The following is a 26,191-nucleotide window of genomic DNA, read 5'->3' as shown; positions in this document are numbered from 1 at the left end:
GCCTGCTTCCGTGACTTGGTAGGGAGTCCTGTGGGTCTCCGGTCTGACCTCTAGGGTTCACAGCGAGTCCTGTTGGTCTCCGGGCTAACCTCTAGGGCTTCGTAGCAAGTCCTGTCGGTCTTCCGGCCAGCTTCCTTCTGCTTCCATGACTTGGTAGGGAGTCCTGTGGGTCTCCGGTCTGACCTCTAGGGTTCACAGCGAGTCCTGTTGGTCTCCGGGCTAACCTCCAGGGCTTCGTAGCAAGTCCCGTCGGTCTCCCTGCCTGCTTTCGCCTGCTTCCTTGACTTGGTAGAGAGTCCTGTGGGTCTCCGGTCTGACCTCTAGGGTTCACAGCGAGTTCTATTGGTCTCCGGGCTAACCTCCAGGGCTTCGTAGCAAATCCTTTCGGTCTTATGTATATTTAAAGCTTAAAGTTAGGAAAGATTGTGAATAATGTTTATTCAGTAGAATTCCATCCATCCATCCATTTTCTTACACCCTTGTCCCTCAGTGGGGTCGGGTGTGTGCTGTTGCCTATCTCCAGCTAGCATGCCCGGCAAGAGTCGGGGTACACTCTGGACAGGTCACCAGTCTGTCGCAGGGCAWCACAGAGACACACAGGACACACAACCATGCACACACACACACTCACACCTCGGGGCAATTTGGAGAGCTCTACCGTTCAGTAGAATTTAAAAAACATAATATTGGATTTAGTCATTAAAGGTTTGTATATAAGGTATGAATTACAGCAGACAGCCGCCCCCCTCTCTTGCAGGTACTGCGTACCCCGCTAAATCTTTTAAGGGTACGCAGCACCCTGCCGTACCCCCCTACTTTCACCTCTGATTATGTTTTTCAGCAGACGAGTTCTAGCTTCAGAGAGATTCAGCAGCTGAGATCGAGTCCAATATCCGATGTCAGTCGGATTCACTGCAGCATGGGTGCAGTGACGGATTCACTGCACCCATGCTGCAGTGAATCCGTCTCTCTTTATATATATCTCTCTCTTCTTCCTCACATCGTGTCTTTAGGAAACTTTCAAAACAAAAACGGAAGATTTGGGATGTATCTTACTAGTGAAAGAATTAAGTTTAAATAATAGTCTTTACCACCTGTGTAAACTTTGCTGGTGAATGTTATAACATAATATAAATGTTATAATATATGTTACATTGTTTCATTTCTAATGTAGGCTCTTGTGTCAGATAATCTAAGTCAATGTTAAAGAATAATTAATTTTTTTAGATTTACAGAATCTCAGTTAGCCTTCATAGCGGGGCTGAACCCCGTATTACACCAAGCACTGTAGCTAATATTAGCTAGTATCTCGCCGGTGGACATAAATRCAGTAAAGTAATATTCYARTCACARWATATACACAATAATATGTCCATCTWACTTGTGAAATGTTGTCTGTGGAGCCCTCACATCAATARTCCATMGATCCGAACMACAATATCCCTCAGTGYTGAGGCATCTTCTGCTGTTTTGATTGAGCAAAGTAGGAGGGACGACCGCTCCAAGATGGCCGCCGTATTTCCTGCGCCGGAGCAGCCAATGCGGGGTCTACTCTTATATTATGTCTATGGTGCCGACGACTCTGCTGTTGTACATTGACGCCAGTGTAGGGGCAAAGACAGGGGTCAACTTTTGTGGGGGAAAAAACAAGCTGGAAAGCTACGTTCCACCAGTGGCACGTAGCTCATGACAGCTCATTCTTCCAAACTCTGCCTTCACAGCAGATCTCCAATGGACTTGCAGAGATGCTAAAGGTGCTTGTCTGTCCATGAGCATAGATTGATGAATGTTCTTGCATGTGGAACAATAATTGTGAGATTTCTGTGAAGCACACAAACTAAGTCGGCTGTCAAATCACTCAATAAAACACATTTTAGCCGTTTTGATATGATTCAACCATCTTGTAAATCATAAACAAACCAGAAACACCGTCTTGCTGCAAGGCAGCAGCACCAAAAATGGCACCACTAAGCAGCCATCAATTAAGCTTTTTAAATTATAGAATGATTTAAAATGAATCTTTAATAAGATTTTATACTAAAATCTTATTAAATTAATACTTGATGCTAATATATTACATATAATTACTATTAGTAGAATTACTCAAAAATTAATGCTTCACTAATTAAAATAAATTTTAAATATGCCAAATTAATTTCTTGCAACTTTTACTACTTTTGTTTTCTTTCCTTGTGATTTATGTTCACACAAAAACAGTTGTTCACCATTCATTAGAAAACATTATTTATATTAATTTCTTACAAGGATGCATGTGGCAGTGTAGAATATCTTATTTAAACACGTCTGTTTGGACCAAGTTGTACGTCACAAATTAGTTTCATACCTGATTTTATTTAATATTCAGCTTCGATAGTGAGCGTGTTGATGTAATTATTTCAGATGGCCCTGATGAAGCACCCTGTCCTATTTGAGCTGCTCGAGGTGAACGGCAGAAAAATGCTGCATGCCAAGCTGCAGCCCTCCGAGACCTGGGGTGGCTCCGAACAGGAAGACGGTGCTGCAGCATCCGTGCGCATCGCCATAGAAACAATGCTGGAGGAGCTGGCTCCAAATTTGTGGGAGGATGATCTGGATTGGCTGTTGGATTTTGGGCACATAATGAGCCCTGAGCTAGAAATGGTAAAGGAGCAGTTTTCAATGTATTTTACTGTGCCAATACACAAACTAACAAAAAGCATGTTCATCAGCAGGGGAAACTTCTGGAACACAAAGTGAAGAATATGCTTACACAGTTTGTCATAAAATATAACAGTTAAAAAAAACAAAAACATAAAAACAAGTAATACACATTTTAAAATATGCATATCAGTGAACATTGGCAGTAATGCATTTGCAAACAACCCATCTTGTTATAAATAAGTGCAGCTAACGAGTTTCCATCTTTTTTGACCACCCAGAGGGTTTTGCCAGCGCTGCTTCACGGGGAGGCAGACAGCATCGGTATGTCCTTCATGGTGTATGTGGCTCATCAAAAGGGGCTTCTGACAACACAGGAGAAGAGCCGCATTATTCAGTGTATGCTGGGTGTGGAGCTACCTGTGTGGCACCAGGAATGCTCCCTGGTCCTGGTGCAGAAATCTTTCAGGGAGCGTCTGAGGCACTCAGCCGGCTCCCTGAGGATGCCTCTACCAACAGGGCTTGGAAGAGCAGGTGAAGTAATACTTTTAAAAAAATGTTGGCCTGTATTTGATGTATTGACATGTTTAATTATGACTGCCACTAATAGAATAATAATAAAAAAATTCATTTTATTAATTTTACAGAAATCTTCCATGACATGATAGAAGATGATGTAATAAATCAAGCCTTTCAGAAGTGGACAGAAGAACTTTCTACCTTTGCTAGTAACCAGATAAACTAATATTAATAAAACAAACAAAATCAGCAGTGCTAAATATAACACCATATTCTGTGTCTTTACATGTTCAAAATCCATCCATCCATTTTCTTTACACCCTTATCCCTTAGTGGAGTCGGGAGGGGTGCTGGTGCCTATCTCCAGCTAACGTTCCGGGCGAGAGGCGGGGTCACCCTGGACAGGTCGCCAGTCTGTCGCAGGGCAACACAGAGACACACAGGACAAACAACCATGCAGACACACATTCATACCTAGGGACAATTTGGAGAGGCCAATTAACCTGACAGCCATGCTTTTGCACTGTGGGAGGAAACCGGAGTACCCGGAGAAAACCCACGCACGCACAGGGAGAACATGCAAACTCCATGTAGAAAGACCGGGGCCGGAAATCGAACCCAGAACCTTCTTGGTGCAAGGCAACAGCTCTACCAACTGTGCCACTGTGCGGACCATGTTCAAAATATGGTCCATAAAAAATTGGGACATGATGGTAACATCATGGCAAGTCTAGAAATAGATTTTATTAATACTCGAGTTAAAATGCATTCATAACATTAGAAAATACATCTCTACAGAATATGCTTAAAGATCTGGAATTTTATTCCAAGTGATTTTTCACAAAGTTTGTACAGCATCCATGTTTATAGCCTATAAAAGTCAAAGCTTAGGAATAGTATAATTTAGCAACTGTATAAATTTCCATAAAGAACAAATTTTTTTTAATTTAAATTAGTAGATATGCAATATTTTTTAAATTGCAGAGAAAAAACACACGCGGTCAAAAAGTTCAAATAAATCTTTTAATATTTCTAACAGTAGTTTAACATCGAGTACCAATGAGCGTGAGTTAACAAATCAGTGGGCGCAGTAAGTATTGCAACACTTATCTCTCAATAACTGTGACAATGAAAACAGTAGTAGAACACTTTATGAACCACAGGAATAAACTTGTTCAGACACTCAAGTACCGAGATAAAATGGTTAGTGGATTTAAAACACACCACAAAATATCGAAGTGCAACACGCAACCTTTAAACCAGGAGCTACTTGCTCTTGACTGAAAGGTTGCGTGTTATTCTTATTACCCTAAATCTTACAATCGTAAGGGTCCATCTGCAGTGACTCGATGGTCACATACAAGCTTTTTTACTGGCTTTCAATGAGCTGGTACAGAGTGTACTCAGTAGATTGTAACACTGTGTGACGCATGGCAAAATGCGACAAAATATATATATATAAAAAATTGTTATTCTTGGAACCATGTCTTTCATACTGCTTAACAAACAATTTTCACCAAAACTATATTTTACAGACTAGCATTACAGCTCCTGTTTCTGGCAAAAGGTTATGAAAGACACCATCAGCAGCTCAAAACCTATAGTTTGTACAAATATACTGCATCTTTCATTGTTGGCACAATTGCTCAACTACATTCATGCTACAGTCAGAAAGATTTTAAATGTTCAGTGTTATTCTAAGAACACACAGCACAACAGCAATATCTGAAGCTTAAAAGTGTTCAGTAATAAATACACATGTACGCTGTATTTAAAGACAACAACAAACAGTGGTTCAATTATGTTGCCGTATTTTTTTTTTTGTTTTTTCAAGCTAATGCTAAAACCAGCCTACACCATCTTTAACTAAATGCTAGCATTTGATAATTGGGAGTAAAAAGGACACTAAATCAGGTTAGTGTAAATGGTCTTTAATTTGAAAGGTATTTGGTCACAATTCTAATTGGTGGACAGACTCAAACTAAGAAGGTTCATATTTTTCCAACCTACAGGTCTTTGGGCTCGAGGAGTTTTCAAGGAGTTCTTTCCGAAATCCAGAAATGTTCACCTGTTGGTGGTAGCAAAGTGGTAGTCAAAGTAAAGTGGCCATGACTGCATCCCATAAGCTATTCATTATTTTCACGCAAAATTCCCACAATAAAACCTTTTTATTTAAATAAATACTTCTTGTGTATTAGCTGGAGACACTGGTGGTTTCTGTTTCTAATCTGCAAATTAATTCCTCTGTTTCTTGTGTCCCTCCAAAAGCTTTTGTTAGCAGACATTTTTTTAAGGCTATTTCAGGTTAGACAGGTCTCGTCTTTATTTAGCCAAGAAAACTGCTGAAAATTTGGCTTCTACATATGTCTGCATGCTTTGATTGGTCGTTAAATTTATAACTTTTGGAGCTCCATTTTAAACGTAGCTTTTCAGCCATCTTTTCTCACTTCATCCTTCAACATTTTCATTTTGTTTACACAGAGGCACTGTTGTCTAAATTTAGCTTTTGGAGGCTAGTTGTCGTAAACGTTAATTTTTGCGAGTCATACTTTCTTTGGTGCCATTGGTCTAGCTCACAGGTACAAGCCAGCTATTTTTTTTCAGAAGTAAAAGTAAAGCTTGAGAGTTTGTGAACTTAAATAAAAAATAAAAAAACATTTTCTGCATCTAAGAGTTAAGAAAAGTACTTACTGTAAAAATACATTACAGTCTGTCACATATGCTCATTTAATTATATCTTTGTCTTTTTAATCATGATTGAATTAAAACATGTTTCCACTATTCACACTCTTTGTGAAGTACGTGATTTCTACTTGCAAAAGGTGCTATATTTATAAGATGGGCTTACTAATTTACTAAGATGTTTTAGGTTTCATTAAATACTGAACACTTTGAAGTGTTAAGCAAATTATTTCTTGTGGTTCTTGAGTTTAAGAGATGCAGTTTGTTTTCTCACACTGACCAAAAGTCATTTCCTGTCACTTTTGGAAGGGATTGGGAACCTTATTTCTTTAGTATGTAAAGCACCAAATACCAGCATAATCAGTCTTAAAATATTGCATGATTCCTCATATATTACCAAGGTAACAGAAGGCACTTAAATGAAATGGAAATTGAATTATTACTGTCTACGGCTACTTCATAAATGACAACTTCAAGACATGATACGTCACAGGCACAACTTCAAACATTGCATAGTTTGACAAAACGGAGACTGTGCTGTGTCAGAGATATCAGTAATGGCACATGGTTATTCAGCAACAACTTTTGCAAACTGCAGAAATATACAACACATGTGTACTTCGGTTACTCGACTCTCAAGTAAAACATTGTACGTTTCTGCACAGAAGCCTAACAAACTACAGTTCACGGAGGTTAATCCAGTGTTTGGACAATTTCATGCATTTCAGACAAAATCAGTCTCCTTATTCTCCTCGGCATTAAAAATTTCACATGCTGATAAAAAAAACAAACAAAAAAAAAAAAAAAAAAAAAAAAACGCCCTGAATGTAAAATGTTACTGAAGTGGTACAAATATGACTAATGCAAAAAAAAAAAATCTGAGGATAGAGAGCAACACCTCTGCAGTGTTTCGTTACTGTGTGCTAAGACCTCCAACAATCCTGTGTGTCTTATTACTGCTTATATAAACTCAGTCTCATATTTCGAGACAATTTCTTGAAACCATTTAGTATTTTTGTGGTTTTGGCAGTGAAAAATATATTGGTAATTTATCTATTGCAGCCTAAAGAGCACTTTGTAGTTAAAAGGCATTATGCTGAAACTTTAGCCTGTCTTTGTAGCTTGACGTTTTCTCATCATGTTAAGTAAAAGTGTTGAATTTGTGCATTTTAAAAATCTTGAAAGATTTTGGGGAGATATTTTTTTAAGAATCATTTCAGCTTCTCTCTGTCCTTTTTTAATAAATACACTTTTCAGGGGAATGTTTAGATAAAATTATGTCTATAAAGAGTCATAAATAGGATAAAAATCAACAAACGTTTAATATTTATCAAGCAAGTAATTTTACCTGGAAGACTGACAGAGAATCAGCTAATGTGTGCATAGCAATACAACAATAATGTACAAACTTTTTAATAAGGCATCGGCACATTCAAGTTCAATCTAAGACACAAGGAGTGTAAAGCACTATAGTAATAAATATCCTTCCTTCTATTATTGCTACTGATTTTCAAAGCAGTGCTTACCTCACCACAAATATCTACACCTCTGACTGTGATTTATAGTTTCCCTAGATTCTTTGGAATCGATAGAAAAAAAAAAMCCCAAAACACACAATCTAATCTCTATCGAAAGATAAATGTATAGTTTTTAAATATAAAAACATCTAATTTTTGTAACTCATTGTCACCAAAGCATTGATTAAAGAAAATACTTGAAAGTTTAGAAAGACAAACAATAGAAAAAAAGAGAATGAAATGGAGGCGATACAACATGTAAACATAAAAATGAAAAGAAAGGTAAAAAAAACACAAAACAAAGAATAACTGCACCTGTGTTAGCCTCTTGTTTTCTGGCAAGATGGAGCGACCAAAGATACAGAAAAGGTGTTTACCACTAGGGTGCGCTAACAGTCTTCTTCATTCTCATCCATGCTGACGCTGCTCTTGCGACTGCTGTCCTTTGAAGTGTCTGGGGAGAYGGAAGAGAGCAAAGGGTCCCCACCTCTGACGGGTGATAAGTTGTCTTCCATGAGGATGTCATTGAGTTTGGATCCTGCTTTGCCGTGAACGCTGCCGTAGTGGCCCTCCGGGAAGTTGGAGTGGCCTTCGGTCAGATCCAGCGTGCTGGGTTGCTCCGGAGTGCAGGCGGGGTGGTGTTGGTGATGAGGGTGGAGCGTGTACAGGTCTTGTTGACAGTCCTCCAGAGCGGGCTCCTGTTTAATGGGCCGCACCCCAACTTCGGCAGAGCAGAGTGCCGAGGACGTGATGGCCAGACCGTGAGCCCGAGCCTGCATCTCCAGCTCCTGCAAGGTACAGTCATTTGCACACACAGGAGAGTGACTTTAAGGTTTGTGAGTCTTTTATGTGTCAGGCACATCCACTTAGGATTTTAAATGACAGACCAAGGCAGGCAAAGTTTACAAACATTTCTTTAAGTAAAAATCAGACACGTGTTGCATGCATTTGTTTTAAAGCACATAAATTGTAGCGAAAATGTATTTTCTATATTACTGTATTACAGCTGCAAGTCTGTAATACTTGATGCTTTTTCTCAGATTTCATAAAAAAAAAGATGGAAGTTATTTATTCGATTTTTTTCCACTTCACAATATGCACTATTTTCCATTGGTTTGTCATAATCAATTCAAATAGAATACCTTAAAGTTTGTGTTTGTAAAATGATAAAATATGAAAGAGTTGTTGGAGTATGAATCCTTTTGAAAGGCATAGTACAGGTTTACACATAATATGCCATAATGGCCATTACTCCATTCTCCTGATATATTTACCTGTATTCTGAGCATCAAATGTCGGTTGGCGTGCTCGAGTTTTTTCTGGCGGTTCTCCAACTCCTTGGCCCTCTGCTGTTCACGCTGCAGCTTTCGGATGTAATCCACTGATGCCTTCAGGATGGTGCCTTTGTTCCAGCGCATGTCTCTAAAAATCACAAATATGCCATTATGCCTTTGCTTGACATTAAGAGTTGCTTTAAGACAAAAATGAGAAACGTTTGGTATTTAACAACATGCAATTGCAGTGTTTCAGATTGCAAACCTCTAAAATGCTATAAGAGCAAGACTAGCAAGGAGTGCTTCAGAGCTGCAACATCACAGGCTGAAACGATACGATGTGAGGATTAAGATTATTTTAAAAAAGAATAATGTCAGAGAAAATGAATTATATATAGATATATAATGATAATGTCCGAGGGGAGTGGGTTTATCAGAATAAAAAGTAGGGCTTTCAAACAACTAGAAAATGTTGCAATATTCAGGGTGAACCACAGACTGTGCAGCGACCCTTACTGATTCACTAAAGGTAACATTTAGCCTTCAAGCAGAACATGGGTTATCAAATACACTAATGAGTAGTTTTAAAGTTCAGCTGCAGCTAATACAAGAATTCATCAGTTACACCAGTGGTTCAGACTTCCTGTTGTACAATGTGTGTAAAACACATATATATATATATATATATATATATATATATATATATATATACATACATACTCTGGATCAGGTTTAACTTTTCTATTCCTTTTATGTTTATAGTGTTAGGAAGATATATCTTCACAATCAATTACAGAAACCACATACTGTTATAATCTTCAGATATGAGAATATAACAATCCAAAGAAAGTATGAATCAGTTTATTTTTTTCAAGCTTTCTGAAGCAAAATCAAAGCAATGGGAAACTTACGGGTCATTGGATTTTGGAATCAAAGTCCCCAACTCCTTGATACGATCATTGATGTTAAACCGTCGTCTTCGTTCAACTGCAAAACAAGCGAGGAATTAAACAAACATAGCTCCAAGATTTATTAAAGAGCAACTGTACTATTTCAGAGCCAGAAACTTAAAACCCTTCAAAATATGAAAAAAAAAATCCCAACTGGCTCTACATTATTTTAAAAATAATAAATACATGATGTAGTACAAGGATGTTGACTTTGTGTAGTTAACCGGAGATATGAAAAGCCAGCAAATTTTTTTAGTATTCTCTAAAATACGTTCTAAACMAAATTTTGTCATAAGGATGTGTGGTCACTTATTGGCCACTCAAAAAAAGATGCAGTAGGCACTTTTTACTTCCCCCAAAGCTCCTAAACGCAAGAAAAATGAGTGAAAATAGTGACAGAAGAGAGGGCAGATTTCTTATTAGAGTATGAAACAACTCAAACATTGGAATAAAAAAAAAAACAAAGTTGTGGGAGAAAAAAAATTACATAGTTCATATCATTAATGATAAGAGCAATAAGTCAGCAGTCATACGATCAAAGAGCACATTCCTTCTGGAAAAAAATAAACTCTTCTAAGGCTGCTGTCAGTACAACACATCCGATAACAACTACGCATTTCTCTGTAAACGTCTATAAACAACAACTCTATAAATAGTCCTTCTCTATATACTACTATTAGGTGCAGTAGTGACTCATATTTTTGAGTATCACAGCTAAATGAAGGAGCAGGTGGGGCAGTAYGTAGCGTGGTAGAACAGATTCCCAGAGGTTTGAATCCCAAAMCCCACATTCTTTAGCTCTGCAGCCTGTTCAGAAATGCTTCCTTACTTCCAGCTTCTCAATGGACAAATCAATATGTGCTCATAAAAATCAGTCAATGCTTCACCATTGCTACTTTTATCTGGCATGCTCAGGTTTTGCATTGATGCCATAGCTTGGTGTTTGCATATGAGGTCATCATTCTGTCAAGTTTCAGCTGTTTGCGTTTTTGTTTTTACCATTTTATAGTTCTAGATTTTCGATGGAGAAATGAACATGAACAACATGAATTAGAAATGAAGACATTATTAAAAGAGATTTTTAAGTTATTGGGATAGTGCGTCAAGCCAAACAGTTTGTCAAACGTTAATTTTGGCAAATAAAATAGGATGCTGCGATTGGAACTTACTCAAATTATGGTTATCTTTCTTCTGCCTTTCTTTTGCGAGGGCTCTTACCTCAGCTTCTGGGAAAAGGTGCTTTGGTTAGTTAAAATTAATGGTGCAATAAATGCTTTACATGTGATTTAAAAGAAACAGCACTGGTGTTGTGTAGTTTGTAGATAAATACTGAGACTGAGACGTACCCACAGGGAATCCTTCTGGCCTTTGATAGGTGTCAAATTTTCCACAGGATCCAGACTTGTCCAGCATGTGCATGATGGCCGGGGATTGAGACACTACGTAGCAAATAACAAGAAAACTACACAATCGGTGCAAAAAAGCCTGTATATTCATCATCCCAACCCCCAGGCAGGTAATATTGCTAAAGAATTGGTGCAATCGTAAATTTAAATCCATAGCCACCGTCTGTGTAAGATCTGCTCTGCTTCCTGCTCACCTGAGTATTCCCTTTTGATGTTGGAAAGGTTGGCAGGGCAGGAGTTACTGATGGGCAGGCCCTGCTGAGGCATGCCCTGATTACCGTACATGTCCATGAGGTTAGCAGGAACAGGGATCTGGGGGAGCGACAGACAGAATACATCCGTCTTTATTAGAGGCTTATCAAACCACAGTCATCAGAACGACAGCACGGTGGGAAAATGTCAGATTTGATGTTAGGGTTTTTATCGCAGTCAGGCAAATGGCATCACTCTGTGATCCGTCAATACGGCACGAAGCACTTACCGAACTCATTAATTACCACATGCTTTTCTGTTTATTAGTGAGAAAAGTAAATAAATGTGCAGAACCACATGAACGTCGCATSAAGATGTGAGCTCTAAAATGTCAGGCTATTTCCATTAGCATGCAGATCATTTATTCTCAGTCTCTTATATGTTGTGACCTTTCACAGACAGCTCTGTGCTGACAGTAACACCACCAGAAAACTCACACACCGTGTTTGCCATCTGCAGTCCGGGGTCCATCAAGCCGAGGATCTCATCACTGTAACTGGACTCCAGACTGATAATGTCGTCAATGACATCATCCATCTGCAATCAAGACACAAAAGCCGARGTTCAATTAGCTCTATTAACGTGAAATGTGAAAGCACAAGGCGTTTACATTGAGACCGCTCACACCTCTTTCTCGCAGTTAGAGTTGAGGGTCAGTAAGGCCATAGGGCTGTTGGGGGCGCTGTTGCCCGGCCCTGGCGGCATGCCCCCGTGGTCAGAGGACTGGTTGGGGCAGGGCAAGCTCAACGCCTGGGAGCCAAGCTTCCCCAGGTACCGCTTCACCTGCTGCTGCTGCGAGCGCTGGATGTGGTACTTGGTTGGGTTTTCCAAATGAGTCTGAACCTGTTGATCRAAAGCAGAAAACATAAAACTCTGAGATTAGGGTGACACCAAATGGGTAGAAGAAGGTCAACAAAGGAACAGCTTTACATATGAGTTGTTGCAAAAATATTTCTCAAAGTGAAATATGTCTGATGCCCCCCTTTGACTTTGTTTGGTGAAAGCTTAAACTACTATTATGAGTTTGAGATGYTAAAATGAGTGGCTAAATGAAAAATTTAATTACAGTTTACGAGTATTTGAGGCTTTCATTTGGAAGCATATTAAGGAATGACACCACTGTGTTGACAGAGGTGTCAAAAAAAGACTTGTTGTGCTGGGCGACAAACTCAATTACAAAATAAGTAAAAACAAAAAAAAGAAAGAAATCTGAACTGAGCTTGAAAGGGAAATAAAATCCTCACTGTATTTTGAAAAAGAACATATTTAATGCACTTTGGAATCAAGACTACCTTAGAACTGATAACATTCTTCAAAAGACTGTCCTTTGTGTCAAATTCATTTAAGCAAACAAATGAAAGGCATTAGGTGAAAGGCAACAATCCACACCCAGAGCATCTGGCTGGTGGTTTCTGATCTGACTGTTCATGTCTGATGTCCAGTAGTCAGCGCCGTCTTGGTCCAGTTCAGCCCGGCATGTCCAATATGCGACAACTGACATGCGTTAACCGATAAGACACACAGAGACACTCCTGGTGTCATTAAGTTTTCCTGAAAATATTGTTAAAATCTTTCTGGTTTCTTCTCATTCCCATTAAACTGTGTATCATCTTGTCTTGTGAGCTTGATTAATAGTTGCTCCCCTTTTCAACATTGAACWGTAATTCTTTAAAACACTGAGGCTTTTATTCTATTTGTGTAAAGGAGCATTTTATATGTTTTTCACCTTCAGAACCAACCCTCTAAAACATGAATCAAACCCTGAGTCGAATAYAGTATTCTACTTTAGTAATATTATTTAAACCAAAGTTTATGATTTGTACACCTTTTACTCCAACGGTGAAGACAATTTTCTTTCRGTTTTCCTTAAAATTTCCTAAAATCTGGAYGTATCTTTGCCCCTCTAGTTGCTGCAAAGTTTTATTTTGTCAAATWAAATTACTCTTCAAAAAAAGGACCAWYATAATCCAAAAATGCTTCAATRTGTTTACAACTTAATTTAAGATGGTGTCAAGTGTTGCCATCCAGCTCTGCACACAAGTTGCAGTTCAGTTTGATATCTGAGGCTCATTAATCCACCAGCATTAATGAGTCAGAAATATATATCTGCAGGCAGACCAACACAACACAACACYCACACMCMCACMCACMCACACACACCCGCATACACACGCAAACAACTTCAGAGACAGTGTTTGTCAGACTGTAAAGCGTTTTAAATGGAGCAGAGCCGCTGTAATCCATCTCACATTTGGAGGTCTAAATTTAAACTTTCCTCYGTTTGGCTTGAATATTCGCCAAAAAAAAAAAAAAAAAGCTCTCAACACCTTTACAAAAATCAACAAAAAAYATGTTTTTAAACAATACCCCAGCACTGTTAAAGATATTACAACTGGAGACAAAACAGTGAAGTGGACCAAAATCTGATTAATTAAATGTCCCGTTTAGTTTTTTTCTATATAAGACATACCTCATAAGGTTGGTATCCAAGCATCTCAAGCATATTTCCTCCTTTGAACCGATAAATTTGAGCAAAAATTAAAAATACAAGCGTGATTTATTWWTTTTTTTTCCCAGCCAAGATGCGCTGCAGCAGCTGCCTCCTCTGCTGTGCCTGCTGGAGTGAGAAGACACACATCCAGCTCAGCTTTTCAAAGGCAAGAAAACTAATTAGCTATGCATGTCTGGGAATCTCAGTGAACACAATGATCCTTTTCAAATTTGTGTTGTTTTATGTAAAAACTGTATTTATTTCTTTATAGCGTGTCACTTGATGTCAGGATACGCTGCCAACAGTTAGGGTCTTTGTTTGAGAAAGCCACTTCTTTAACTGAACCTTGCCCGGGGCCGTGTCTTTGCCCCATCCACTTTTTAACCCATGTTAATGCCTGGTATGTGTTCCCAGTTTAGCGCAGCACAAAGATTAAAGTCTTCTTCATTGTCTTTAGTSGGCACTTTGCTTCTCTAGATGTGTTTATTGAAATGAACAAGAACCCGTCTCTATTTTTATCACATTAAACATCACAGACCCAGAATAAACAGTCAGYTAATTTCTGATATTTCCGCTGCATTTGAAAAAAAWTATTCTGTACTCAAACAGAACACATGAACCGAAGCAAACAATGACACATGCAAATCCTATGAATAAAATATAGTTTTCAATCAAACTCTTATCAGGTCAAAGCTAAAGCTGTGGAAAACTTTTAAATCAGAGTTGGAGTATAAAACAAATGCTTAAGCAAATGTCAGTTTGATCAATCATCCAAAAAAGGAAAGACCGTGACACAACTTCACACCTACCAAAACAAGTTCATTCAGTCAATCTGAATGGCTGGGAAAGGGAAGCATTCATCAGAGAAGCAGACCAAAGAAACCTTGGAGGAGCTGCAGAAATCCAAAGCTCAAAATCTGTAAACAYGACAGCCATTTGTTGTGTGCTTCACAAATCTGGCATTTGTGGAAGATTCACAAGAAGAAGGCCATCATTGAATGTAACAAATAAGATGTGCATCCAAATATTGCACTGGTTTGTAATACAAATATGGGGAGAAACGGTAAACATTTGGAAGAAAATGTTCTGGTCAGACGAAACTTTTGGTCTTTATGCAAAATGTTATGTGCAGAGAAAAACTAAGAGTCCACATCATCATAAAGACACAGATTTTTTTTTTTTTATCGAACACAGAGAGCTACAATAGAATAAGAACTACTGCTGAACAAAACACAAAGACCTGTTTTACAACAGTCAAAAAAACCCAGAAAAAGAATAGAATATAGTACTRTATATAGTAAGGGCCTTTATTGTGCCACCTTTGGAAAATCAGATGTACCAGCAACAAGTTGTTAGCACTTTTGTTTTACARATACAGCAGTAAAAAAAWTTTTGTCCTTAGATAGTAAATTGGTACATTTAAAACATAGGATGAGTCTTTCTGTACAGCTATTAAAAAKGGTATATTCAGAGCCTAATTTAAAARAAAAWWTTATTTTTTAAAAAATGTACAATGTGTGTATAAATATGGAAAGCAGCAACAGGATTTACATGAAATAAAACAAYATGTCTGAAAATCAAATGGGATGTGTAAATAGCAGCAGAAATGTAAATACTTCTTGAGTTTGTTGGGAGTCATGGTGTTACTGGTTTTAATCCAACAGCTGCTGGGAGGAAGAAACTATAATAATGCTTCATTGTGCACCCAGGATGCATAAGTATGTCAATGAAGAAGCTTTTCAGTTGAACAACAGCTTCACATATGGGGGGGAAGACGCTGTCCAACAGTGAAGTAATCGTAGCCAGAGTGAGATCCAGTCCAGGTATCGCARTACCTGGACTGGATCCGAGGACAAAACTAGCTTATCTAACTGCTTCATCTTTATAACCCTAAAAACTACTGGGAAAATATTCTGTGAACTGTGGAGATAAAAACTGAACATTTTGGTGTAAAACTAACCAAGATTGTCAAAGACAGAACAACATATAAACAGTCAAACATGGCAGTGATAGTGCGACGGTATGAGCTGCTGTTCTGCTTCAGACATTTGAAGCAATTGATGGAACCAAGAATTTTGCTCTCAGTCAGAAATTCCTGCAGGATAATATCTGGGCCTCAGTGTGTGACCTTAAACTCAAACACACTGGAGTTATGTAGCAGGTCAATGACCCAAAGTAGGCCAGCAATTGTATCTATGAATGGCTAAAAAAACATGTATGTTTCAGAGTGGCCAAGGGAAAGACTGGACTTAAATCTAATTGTTTTTGTCTGACTGTAAGCAAACCATTCATCCTCAAAATGTAGCTCAATTTATGCAATCTTTAAAAAAACTCTTTGTAATGTAAAATATTCATTGCAAGTTTTAACAAAAGCTTGATGGCAGCTTTTTTCCCCCCTTAAAGGTGGCAAAACCACAAACTGGGTATCACTATTCCTGATAAACTGTGTAAATGTCAAATAAATGGCAAAACAATTGAGCAGAGTGAAACAAAAGTTAACCGTGAAGAGCCAACTAAGCAACTATGAATACTCTGTTAGAAAAAGCTATCAGAGAAATGTTGGTCATGTGATTTAGAAATTACCAAGTACCTTGGAACACAAGCTCATTCAGAGATGCTTGTCCATGCACAGATTYRGCGTCATTGTTCTGCAGGAGACACTCATGTGAGCTACGTTAACATACAGTATATCCTGCAGGTATTCTCATCACAAGACCGCTGGGCTGACGCCACTATGGGGGCACGGTTACCATTTATCAGACGTATGAGGCACAGCAGTGTTACTCTGAGACAAATAATATGATTTATTACCGATTGGATTGAACAAGAAGTCTTCTGTTAGCTCTCATCATTATGTCACTTTATATTAGTGTGTTGCTACACTGCCAAGCTTATTATTTTCTCTGTTATTGGCTGTTTTTTTTTTGTTTTTTTTTTAAATTAAGTCCTCAAGAGTTTATTTTCTTCAATCCAATAAATTAAAAATCAAAAACATGTTTTTTTTCCCCCACATTTTAAGTCCTTTCAATATTTTCCCCATATTTTCTGATGAGTTTTGAGAAACCTAAACCACTACTTTATTTAAATTGAACTTTATTCGATGATATTTTAGATACAAATAAATATTACAGTTTTCTAAAGTAGGTTTAAAAGCAGGTTAAAAAGCTCCTACAATTSGGAGGAAAAGCACAAATGTACATAGCCTACTCTGCCTATGTCACTAGAAATCAACAAATAAGATCCTCTAACATTATCAAACATGGGCACTGCACAGGTAAAACCGTAATGAAAAAGAATTRCAGTACGTCTAATTTATTTATATACCAAACCTATAGCAGTTTAAACCCTCACATCATTATAAAGTACAGTGTTAKATGAACAGCATGGAGAAAAAAAAATCCTCAGGCATATTTACTTTTAAGAGGTTGTTAAGGATAGCAGTAATTGTGCCACAAATGATGTTGGTTTTCTTCACTGAATAAATGAGTCAAAATTAAAAGTTGGATTTTTGTTTTCCATTTTAATCAGTGTTATTATGCAACTGCATTGAAAGATGAATTAATCATTTTACATGGATTTACAGGATATGCCATTTATTGTGGCTGGCAAAGACAAAAATACAGTTATTATGTCATAACATGTTTCCATCCCTACACCAGCTTAAAACATGTTTTTATCTTCACATTTTGCCTCACAAAGTTCCTACTGATAAATTTGTGAAATACAAAAAAAAAAAAAAAAAAAAAAAGTCTGTCACATAAATCTGGTACAAATAATGCATACCATCAGTCATGAAGTCATTGATGGTTGTTATCTGTGATTCTTAGGAAGAAATTGCCTGTAGTTTATGGAACAGTTCATTTTCTGCCAGCTGAAAAAAAAACAGAACTGAACCATAGTTCTGTTTCCACAGGCCCATTTATTTTACAGACAGAATGACAATTTTGTATTTATACGTTTACTTCTCTTAAATATCAGCGGCATTGAATGTGTCATATCACGTTTCAAACCTTCTCTCTTTAAAAAGTTAGCTCTAAACTTGCATCTGCACATGGGTTCTTGAACACCGAGACAAAGATTTACTGACAGCCGGGATAATTTCCATGTCTTTTTTTTTTTTTTTTTTACATGTTGTCTAAAAAAAAGCAACAAAAATGAGTGCAAGACATGCCACCACTGGAGCTCGTTACAACTCCATTTTATTCTTACGTACTCACTAAATCCAAATCCTAGATTTTCTTGTTGCAAAAGAAGAAACAAAGRAGGCATTAAGAGCATTAAATGCAACAGACACAAAAATACTGCTGCCCCAATTTAGCAAATAAGCACAACCGTATAAACCCATTTTTAGAGAAGAGTTAAATATGTAAAACTTATGCAAACATTATCAAGTAAAAACAACAATCTGGGATGGCCAAAAGTAGTGCATTGCCTTGTAAAGTGCAAGAAAATGAGGCAGACAATGATCATGAAAAACACTTAAGTAATCAGCGTYTTATTTAATCCCCAAACAAAATCCAAGGCTACCAATCTGCATTCAGAAGTTCCCTAATTTGTAAATAATCTACTTGTATGTAATTAGTCTGGTTATAAATACAAGGGTTCAGGTAAGGTTTCTAATGGTTGTCAGAAACATTAATGAACACAAACCATCACAAACGACAAAGGAACACAGAAATCAGGTAATTATGTGAAGAAGTTTACTTCTGTGAGACTGCAAATGACTTGAGCATGAGGTGAAGGTTCAGCTTCCAGCTGGACAACAACCATAAATGTACTCTGAGCAACAATGTGACGGTTTAGTTCAAAATATTTTAGTATTTTGAAATGGCAATCTGATGCAACTCAAGTCATTTTCAAAGAAGAATGACGAGAAACAACAGTCCCACAAAGTGCTGACTGTGGTGGGATGAATACTAAAGAACGCCACATCTTTTCAGATTTCACTTTCAAACACCACCGAAGGTAAAATCAGAATAAAATAGAGTSAAATTTTGCTAAGTTGCAAAATGGGAAAAAAATTAAAGTGTATGAATATTYTAGCAATRGCTTTTTACAGATACAACGCTGCGCGTAAAAACTATTGTCTTCCTTAATCTTTAAAATTATATAATAATTAAACATGAATAAATATGCGGATCAATGCTCCCACTTATTTTTTGCTATATTTCTTATCCACCTGATTTAGTTTCTTTAAAATAAACAATTGAGGCCTTTGAGCTTATTTTGTCCTCAGGGAGTTCCTAAATTATCACACATAATAAAATGACCTCAGAGCTTCAAGGGGCTTCACTGAAGCCTCAGGGCTACAGACCACAGTCCTGGTCTTCTCAATGCTGCTTTTGTTGCAACAACGTAAAGTTGGGTGTAACAAATTTTCTGTTTTCAACATGAAAAGAGATTATTTTCATAGTGTGTTGAGAAACTCTTAAGAACCAAATCAAGTTTTCCAAGGTCACTGTCTTGGTTGTACATGAAGCCATCAGTTTTATGTCTGTAGCGAGTGCAGCTGGATCGTGCGACCAGCCAGAGAAGAACTGAATTAAACATTTCTCTGCTCAACTTCACACAGTGTACCCGCCTCAGTGTACAAGATTTCAAACTGCAACAACAAATTCCGACTTGCAGCATCTGAAGCTGCGGCAAACAAGGCAACTATTTGTCCCCTCATTGGTTTTTAAGACAACAACGGGCTGGAGGGCAATGGGAACCTAACCTCTAAAAAGTCAGAAACTCCGCAAGAGAGAGCACAGAGCGTCAGGCTGTATTGGAAAATAAAATGGGTGCATGGCGAACTCAGAATGACAAACAATGATTTGTATGTTTTTTACTTGGATACCCAAGGCATTCCAAGATGGTCTGACCAGGATACATTAGCAAGACAGTCACCATTTGCCTTGCATCCTGAAAGAATGGGCCGCTTTGTCTCACACATAGGCTGCTAACATGCTTTGCAGAATATGCAGGCAACAACTGTGATGTCAATGTGAACGGCAACATTTCAGTGTCATGTCGCCCTCTCATTCTGACATACTGTGAGCTTAATATGCACAAGCATTGCAAATTAACMCTCCAGGCTAATTAAAACTGTGCCTTTGGATGATAAATACTTTTAAAGTTAGCATAGCTCATACTAGATGATAATGTTGTGGATTGTACTTAGCTTTCTCACCATGAGATCAACTATCATAAAATTACTTGGAATAAATGTGGGCTGTATATCAAGTATTTTTAGTTTTTTATTTCTTTTCAAATAATGCACAAGACAAGCTTTCTTCCACAGTGGTGACAGTGTTACTGGATGAAAGCTTTAACCGTGTAGACGGTCCACGTTTGTTCTGTATTTTGATCTTAGTTCCAATWGTTTACAATGGACAAAAACCAAATATCAAAACCCAGGCTATGGAATAAAGTAATAATATTACATCTGCCCCTTTTCAGCRTTCTCGCTGTACTTTCCAATATTGTTTATTTTAGCGTTTGAACATTTAGCATTTAGTCTCACTCCATATTCAAAATTATTAAAATTATTGAACTTTTCAGTAGTCCAATGAGGTTTTACAATTAATTGGAGTAAGCTGGATAACAATATTATACATATAACTAGTAAATAAACAAGAAAACTTCATGAGAAAATGTGTAATTATTTTTTCATCTTGTCCAATATGGCATAATTTGGCTTTTACAGCCACAGGAAACCCCCTTTCAAACAATATATGGGAACAACAAAATTGCAAATATCAAATACTGATAAATACATTTTCTTGCCCTGCAAGGGCCTCTCTGGCAAGTCTAATTTCAGAGTTTATGCTTCCTTGCACTGTGCACAGATAGCATACATCTTTTCTAAACTCTTTCAAGAATTTATAATTTAGAATATTAGTCATAAATATAGCAACAGTTTCAGGTAACAAATCTATTTTAAAGCCTTTGGAGGAGCACAGTGAGAGCTATTAACTGGAAACGGAGAAAACATGTACGAGTGGTTTTTGGTGGCCAGTCTACCAAAATTACTCCAACAGAGCATGAAACAGTCAAGAGGTCGTCACAAAAGACGAACAGTTGCCATGGTTAAGATCAGCCTTCATAATTCAACAACTAAAATAGAGACTGCACTAACCTGCATCCAAGTAAAAAAAAAACAACAACTGGTGCCTAAAAGAACACCCATCCCAAATGTAATGAAAAACTTCTTTAAGATCTCCAAAACCTATAGGCCACACTAATCATGCTAATTGCTAATACATGCTAAAACGATTCATCCATCCATTTTCTGTTCCCCCTTGTCCCTAGTGGGGTCGGGAGATTCAAACGATTCTTAATATTTATATTTATTAGCCAAAATCAGTAATGGCAGGTTTACAAAAACTCAAGACTGCAAGTCGACCACAAAATATTCTGATCAGTGTGCCACTAGTTATGAACTATGCGCTTATTATGAATCAGTAATTGTGTGATCCAAAAGCATCGAGAGGAGAAGAAGAGTACATTGTTCTTTTCACGGTGGCATAAATCCCTTAAAAATAAACACATAACTTTTAGGAAGTTAGCCTACGCAAATTTCAAAGAAGTGTGCTTTTTTTCTCTTAAATATGCTGAGGAATTAAGGCAGTGGACGCTAATTACAAGCATTCTTCACTGAATTAGCGTTCGGTGTGTGGTAAGGCTGTGCTCGCCTTTGTCTTGATCCCTAAACTGATCCCATACTTATTCCCCCAAGAGGTCAGAGGTCAGTTGGTTAATTAGGGCTCCAATCAGTCTTTAGATAAACTCATCTGAGCTTAATGTTTGCACTTTCTGAGGTTCAGCAGCTCTGCCTGGTACCCCTGAGCTCTGTGTGGACTCCACTAATCTACCTACAGACGGGGGCAGGTTAACCCGGCTCAACAGCGCCAAGCTTGAACGGCCTTTTCATTTTGAAGACCACAGTCAAAGAAGAATGTCTGTAAGCTCCGGCAAACACAGAGAAATTACTCAAATTTTACGTATTGTACACAAGGTGGGGGTTCAGGGTGGGGGCGTCCTACATCTCTCAAAGAGCCTCAGATTATGGTGAGTAGGTCATGTTTATGCTACATGAAGAAGGCAATGATTTCAATGGACTGAATTTGTGTCCTGTGCTGACCCATGCCTCGCACATCTAATGTGATGAAAATGTGTCTAAGCACAAAACCACACTTTTTTTTCAGTTGTTGCAGCATTTTTCAGCAACTAACATTTTGTTTTGATGCTTTAAAGGGCATTTTAGACCACAAAAAATTAAACATTAAACATATTTTTTTAATTTTTTTTTCCATTAGAGAAAAAATGGTGACAGACATAAGTAATGTCTGTCACCATAAACTGGAAGTGGACACCTTAGTGCAGCAGATGATTTGCAACATGGTTTTAACTCAAGAAATTCCCTTAATTCAGCCTTTAACTTAGTACATGTATTTAAAAAGAAAATCAGGCAAAGAAAAGCAACAGTGTTGTACAAACTCAACTGGTATCACTGCTGACGCTCCCAATAAATAAATCTGTGACTTCTTGCTACATCGTGGTTTAATTGTGGCATAACAAACTGATCGATTAGCAACTTTTCAAAATAGAAAAAAAACAACAAGAAAACAAAAAAATGGCTACAAGAAGATAGTGACTCGCCTTCACTTTACTATACAGTGAAGGTAATAACATGCACAGTGAGGAGGAAGGCTAAGGCTTATTGTTAGAGAGCTGCAGCTGAATTTTTGTGTTAAATTATTGTATGGCGGCAGTTAAAATCATTTGAAGACACTTTAATAAAAATGTATGCACTTTATTCAGCACACCTTGGTTCTAGTTGCAAAATTGCAATTATACGAAGTTTTGGATTTTTGGAAATTCTTGATATTTTTACCAACACATGAAAAACAAAAATCCCTTATAAACTATTTGAGAAGTCTTCTAAGGAAGGTAAAAACAAGCCTCAAAAGTATTTTTCAAAGAAATGAAGAAAACATGTCATGTGAGGTTATGCTACTGCACACATTTACTAAAATGCTTTTTGCATATATATGTTCAAAGCTTTATGGTTTGCTTAAATAGATGAAACACCTAAAACAAAAACAAAATGTAAACTTAAAGTAGCTAATATAAAACCTAGCACTTTCATAAAGACGTGGAAGAAAGTATTTTCCAACACAGCACACTTACTAAAACAGCGAGGAGTCAGAGCTTAAGTTTGTGTACAAAACATTTCAAAAACACCGTCACTCACAGGTTTTTCATATCAAGAAAAAAATAAAACACAGAACAGCAAGAAAAAGTAAAAGAGCAAAAAGTATAAAATACACTGAGATCTTTGGAGATCCTTGGCTTACATTTACGCAGCACAGCTCAACAAATTTTTGAAGTATGTTTAACAAAAAAAAAAAAAAAGCAACATCTGAGAAAATTTGATAAAGAATCAAACTTACCTAAAGTCTTGGTTAAAATATTTAAGCAAAAGCCAACCGTCTCTACTCAGACAGAAAACCTGAACAACCTTCTGTCCCTTTAGACTGCCAGGGAATCAAAGCTACGAAAAGATGTGAACGTAGCTGAGCAAATAGGATTAAAGATGGCTAAATCCAAATGGCTGGAAGCACAGCGTGCATTAAAGAGGAATTCTCTCAGGAAAGATAATCCCCATATACGCATTTTAACACACTTCACTCACTCCTGCTCATTCTTTTTTTTTTTCCTTCGTTTTTTTATTTTTTTTCAGTCAGTTGTAGTAAAACCACAACTGTCTGACTGTCTACGCTCGAGTCACCAACATCTATTAATACAGCTGAACCCTTCAGACTGGGGCAGTGACGCATACAACTTCCAGAGGTGGAAACTTTATACAGAACCAAGCCTGCTAATTAAACATGCCGCCACACTCCGTCTCCTCCCCTGCAGCTATGGCTGCTTACCTTAAGCACCTCCATTGGCACCTGAGCTCCAGCTGGTACACTGACGGGGACACTGACATTGATAGCGGGGGTCTGGGTCGCTGTGGTTTGTGGGTAGTGGGAGGACTGTTGTCTCTGCTGCTCCCGCCGCTCCTGCTCCTGGAGCTGCTCCCGCATTAGCTGTTGCCGCAGCAGGATGCGGGATGTCGTGGCCGAGGAGCTCAGCGGGGGCTTGGAGGCGCCGTGCTGGTCCGACGGGCTGCTGCAAAAGGGAGAGCGGGTAGAGGAAAGATGTCAGATGAGTGATCAGAGAGGGAAACGAGAGCCTGATTACAAAGGTGAGATCAGGAGAGGCAGAAAGACAGAGTGGCATTAGAGAAAGGGCAAACTGAGGCCATGTGAGGAAGAAGAGGTCAAGCAGAAAGAACAACTGAAGGACCAGGGATAAAAAGAAATCTTGCTTATAGAGTTGAAACCAGCAACCAATAAATCAATAACTAGTTAATCTGAGAACCAGTAATCTTCTCTTACTGTCAAGAATATGTCAAACAAATACACAGCAGTCACTTCTGAAATTACTAAATTTATTCAAATTCTTCAAGAGACCATTGCAGAGATCACTGAGGTCATTAAAAACCTTTCAGACTACAGGGCCAAAGCAGTGGACACATTTTGTCCCGAGACGATGAAGGGTCTGGATACCGTAGGCTATTGGTGTTGTTCTGGCATTCAATGTCACACTGAGTGCCAGGACACCACTGGTGGAGTGGGAGAGTCAAAACCTGAGACCCTTCTCAGCCGGTTCCTAGTGCAGGTTGGACTCTGAAGAACTTCCTCTAGCTTCTGAACCCGTTTGCAGTATTGTTGCCTATAACATCACAACCATATGCAATATTCACATAGCAAAGGACTACTTAGAGGACAATTATTGTTAGTTAATATATTCCAAGTGTAATATACTCAAATTTTACATGCTAATGTAACAATTACTCAGTTGGACAGAGTCTCGTGGCAGCTGAGAGGAGGTCACAGGCCTTTCGCACCTGATATCAACATTGTTCCATTTACCAATATTATCACCATTATAAGATTTTCTAATATTGTACAGTATTATCTGCCTATATTTTATGACATATCTCCTCTTTTTCTTAAAAAAAATAAGAAGATACTGAATGTGAATATGGCTGTAGAAATGTAACCAAGAAGTTGTGTTGATCTTACAAGATTTACGTGTTTTCATTTTGTCCATTTTTGCATGCTTCATTGTAGAACAGATGTACTTGGCTGAAAACATACAACATCAGTATCCAAATACTTAGTGGAAATAATGTAAGCACCTCTTCAAAATGCTAATCTTCCAGGTCTTAAATCAAATTATCCAATATCTGGCAATGTTTTGTCTTTTAAAGGTTGACCAGTTTGATAATCACGTTGGAAATATAGATGTTTAAATTTCAAATGGAAATTTTAATAATATTTTTATTCAGCGTGTTAAATAAGCACTGATCTATATAAAAGGTTTAAATGATTTAAAATCAGAGAGAAAAATAAATTAAAAAATGACATTTTTATGAGCAGCATATCCTCTGGCATTTTGTGTATATCTGTTCAGAACAGATTACAAAGAACTTTTTAAGAGTTTCTAAGAAATATGGCCTGCAGTCAACGAACCTCTGTTTAAAAAGATCTAACATGGACCTAATAATTTTACCTAGAACAGGGAGTCTTTAAACACAGTTTAAAATGAATGGAAACTGTATTTTATTTATGGAAACCAGAATAAGAAGCCCAATCAAGGTTTTTTAGCCTTTAAGTGCATCTTAAAAACATTTAAAAAAAGCAATTTATAGACTAATCAATTATGCACCACAGATTTGGAACAAACGTCCAGAAAACTGTAAAACATCTGAAACACTGGGTGCCTTTAAATCTCAACTTAAAAACCCACCTGTTTAGAGTTGCTTATGGCTAAATTAGGGTTAGAGTGCGGGTTTTGATGTCTTCAATGTTTTTAATTTCTTTTCTCACTGTCTATGTTTTTAATGCCTTTTTACTTTCTTTTTATTTCTCTTTCTCACCGTTTCTTTTTTTTAATCTCTTTCTCACTGTTTATTCAATGTCACATGCTATTTTTATTTTAATTATGTAAAGCACTTTGAAATGCCTTACTGCCCAAATGTGCTAAAATTTGATTGATTGACTAATCAAACGTAGACTCAATTATTCTACACTAACTGCCGATTACTTAGAAACAGTTTGTAATTCATCATACCTTTCCTCTAGAGGTGTGCCGATCGATTGGCCACCGATCATAATCAGCCGATTTCCGTGAAAAAGTGTATGATCGGTGATCGCCGATCACGGTCTCTTGTTGCCGATCACACTAACTGATCACCTGCATCTCATTTCTCAGCCTGCCTGTGCAGCTGGTCTCCTCTTTCCTTCACACTGCACAAACGCGCAGCAACAAATCCTAAGCGATGTGGAATTATAACGCACTGAGTGATTGAGGACGTTTGCGTGTTGCGGCGGAAAATTGAAGCACGTGGGGTGAAACAGGTCTA

General features: G+C 37.7%; 1 protein-coding gene and 1 pseudogene across 3 annotated transcripts in view; one reads left to right on the top strand and one right to left on the bottom strand.

Moving 5' to 3' along the window:
* LOC103467946 (2-epi-5-epi-valiolone synthase-like) overlaps positions 1-3,382 on the top strand; it is a 6,477-nt pseudogene extending 3,095 nt beyond the window's left edge.
* A 778-nt stretch (positions 3,383-4,160) lies between these two features.
* Positions 4,161-26,191, bottom strand: part of mitfb (melanocyte inducing transcription factor b) — a 34,178-nt gene continuing 12,147 nt past the window's right edge. The window contains exons 2-10 of one of the 3 annotated variants that reach the window (XM_017305988.1): positions 23,649-23,889; positions 11,865-12,080; positions 11,679-11,774; positions 11,180-11,297; positions 10,926-11,018; positions 10,749-10,805; positions 9,541-9,616; positions 8,630-8,777; positions 4,161-8,143 (exon numbers count right to left, since the gene is read on the bottom strand). In XM_017305988.1, the coding sequence (XP_017161477.1) occupies positions 7,745-8,143; positions 8,630-8,777; positions 9,541-9,616; positions 10,749-10,805; positions 10,926-11,018; positions 11,180-11,297; positions 11,679-11,774; positions 11,865-12,080; positions 23,649-23,889 (1,444 nt within the window). In that variant the 3' untranslated portion in view covers positions 4,161-7,744. Of the gene's footprint in view, positions 8,144-8,629; positions 8,778-9,540; positions 9,617-10,748; positions 10,806-10,925; positions 11,019-11,179; positions 11,298-11,678; positions 11,775-11,864; positions 12,081-13,707; positions 13,860-23,648; positions 23,890-26,191 lie in introns of those variants that run through there. The other 2 variants (XM_017305989.1, XM_017305990.1) reach the window with 2 other exon arrangements.

This window comes from Poecilia reticulata, linkage group LG7, assembly GCF_000633615.1.
Source record: "Poecilia reticulata strain Guanapo linkage group LG7, Guppy_female_1.0+MT, whole genome shotgun sequence".
NCBI lineage: Eukaryota > Metazoa > Chordata > Actinopteri > Cyprinodontiformes > Poeciliidae > Poecilia > Poecilia reticulata.
Note: the sequence above shows the minus strand (reverse complement) of the source record. Positions and strands in the feature narration are given on the sequence as shown.